This window comes from Lipotes vexillifer, unplaced genomic scaffold (genome assembly GCF_000442215.2).
Source record: "Lipotes vexillifer unplaced genomic scaffold, Lipotes_vexillifer_v1.1 scaffold342, whole genome shotgun sequence".
NCBI classification, from domain to species: Eukaryota; Metazoa; Chordata; class Mammalia; order Artiodactyla; family Lipotidae; genus Lipotes; species Lipotes vexillifer.
The window spans coordinates 6,159,031-6,161,490 of NW_006786802.1; the positions used below are offsets into that span (position 1 = coordinate 6,159,031).

Here is a 2,460-nt window from a genome sequence, read left to right on the forward strand (position 1 = left end):
CCCGCGTCTCCTGCATCGGCAGGCGGACTCTCAAGCACTGCGCCACCAGGGAAGCCCAGTCAATCTCTTTCTACTTTTTAAATAAACTTTTTATTTTGGAGTAGTTTGAGATTTACAGAAGAGTTGCAAAGATGGTACAGAGAGTTCCTATACACCCTTCACTCAGTTTCCCCTAATGTTAACATCTTACGTAAGCAGGGAGCAAGCAATTAATATGGGCACATTACAGAGCTTTTCTGGGTCTCATCAGTTTTTCCACTGAAGAGCTATTTTAGGATTCAGTCCAGGATCCTGCCTTGCATTTAGAGCCAATCATATTTAATTCTGACAGGCAAGTAACTACAGTTTGGTTACAATGACTTTTTCAATGAAAAAGAAAAAAAGAGCTTTTCTTGGGCACAATGGGGGCAGTTTGCACAGGAGAACGAGCCCCTGCTTGAAGGCTGTTGCCCCTCTTTCTTTGGGCTAATTGGAATCCCTTCCAGATTTCTTTTTTACCATACGCCTCCATCCCAAGGGTCCAGGCGCAATAAACGCATCTGTTTTTCCAACACAGCCCACCAGAGAACGTTAGCAAAATGTTTACTTAGAAATAACCATTTGCTAACATTTATTGAGCACCTACTCTGTACCCGGCTAAGTATGTTCCGTGCCTCAACCCACAACTATACTGTGAGGCAGGTCACGTTATGTTTCATTTTATGGATGTGAAAACTAGACCCCAGAGTTGGAGTGGCTTGGGGTTATATAACATCTCATATACAATTGTTATCGATTGGTGGGACTGGGATTTGAGCTCAGGCAGTCTTGGCAATCAGTATCTGGCATAACCCAAGCCCACCTCTTCTTGGGTGCAAGCGTCACCTGGCAGATTTCAAGCCAGCAGGTGTGGTACCTTCTGGAGCACCTTGACATTGTCACAGTATCTAAACTAATTAGATCATTTGGACATGAGGTTGATGTCACCAAAATGGCTTCAGGAACCTGGGGGACATTATACTGGCTTCCTGAGAAGAGAACACCCTGGTGCCAGCTGAGCCTTGACATCCGCTCGCCTCCTGTCCAGGTCACACCCCCTTGCGCTGTGATGCCCCAAACAGTCACGTGGGGCTCCTGCATACACAGAGGTTGGGTTGACATGGATGGTGCTGCCCTAAGGATGCTGTGAGCTTTGGGTCCCTCTGATAGGAGGGCAGTTATGAGGACAGTTCTGGCATCCGGACCAAGGAGCTTCCCTTACCAGATTTCCTCGGGTGCATCCTTGGGGTAGTTGCCCGGGGTCATGCTGCTGAGGCGTTTTCCCTTGGCTTCCACTCTGTAGAGCCTTCGGTATACGGCGGAGGCTTCCCCGTCCTTTCTGGAGCTTTGCCCTGAGGCCTGGGAGGGGAGCTGGAGAGACATTACAGGCTGGAGAACAGGGATCTGGCTCCGCCTCCTTCATTCCTGAAATGAGCAAGTTCAAGGGCCTGCTGAAAGGCAGGCGAGGCGGCCTAAGGAGAGTCCTGCTCTGGGTGCCCGGACACTGGGACAGGGATGCACACTGGTGCCTGCTCACCAGCCCCTCCCTTCTGTCCCTATAGCTCAGAGGGAGGCCATGAGGGACCTTGGAAACCACAGCCTTCGCTGGCAGTCTCCTCTTTCCAGTGGCACTCCTGAGTGATGTAGGGGAGGGAGGTGGCACCCGGGAAGACTGAACTCTTACCACAGGGGTGCAAGTCTTCCCACCGGGGTGCGCAGAGTGTTGGGTGGGGGCTGGATGGGTGCAGGGGGCAGGTGATCCATTTGGGTGCTAGTGTGGGGCAGGAGTGAATTTTAGAGATTTAAATTTAAGAAAAAGTAGCTGATCCCGTGCAGGAGCAGAGTGGGTGCCCCTCCTTCACGTGGAGACAGCGGTGGGGCTGTGTCACCTGCTTAGAGAATGCCACCTGGTAGTTCCCTCCCTGCTGTTTCTGGACATTTTTGGCTTTCTTTTCTTCCTTCACAGGTGCTGCAGAGAGTGTCACCACCTTGGGTTTGTTCTTCTGAAAGAACAGGGAGAAAAACCCAGTGGCTGGCCCACTGGGCACAGACCAGCCCTGCACCCTGCAGAGTGGAAGGTGCCACCCAGCTTTCGCACCCACTCTGGCGCTCCCTTTCCCCCTCGCAGCCCCTCTGCGTCCTGATGCACCCGGTGCCCATATCACACCTCCCAGGACGGCCTTCCAGCCCCGGGTCTGGCTGTTCATCTCCACCTCAAAATCCACCACTATCGCCCTCCACGTGAGGGCCCCGTGCCCCAGCCTGGTAGGTATTCCTTCCGGCCCTCAGATGGCCTCTCTCGCTGCCACTTCCCTACCGCGACCTCCAGTCTTCAAGCCCAGCCAGGGCTGCTCCCTCTGCCCAGAACCCCTCCTCTCCTTGCCCCACCCCGTCTTGTCCTCCCAGAGCTGTGATCACAATGCCTCCTGCCTTACTCTTTCC

At 53.2% G+C, this 2,460-nt stretch overlaps 1 protein-coding gene across 1 annotated transcript in view; it reads right to left on the minus strand.

Moving 5' to 3' along the window:
- The window catches only part of CUNH16orf78 (chromosome unknown C16orf78 homolog), an 18,181-nt gene that overhangs the window by 12,222 nt on the left and 3,499 nt on the right, over positions 1 to 2,460 (minus strand). Inside the window, exons 2-3 of the mRNA XM_007459486.1 lie at positions 1,908 to 2,021; positions 1,246 to 1,377 (exon numbers count right to left, since the gene is read on the minus strand). Coding sequence (XP_007459548.1) covers positions 1,246 to 1,377; positions 1,908 to 2,021 — 246 coding nt within the window. The remainder of the gene's footprint in view (positions 1 to 1,245; positions 1,378 to 1,907; positions 2,022 to 2,460) is intronic.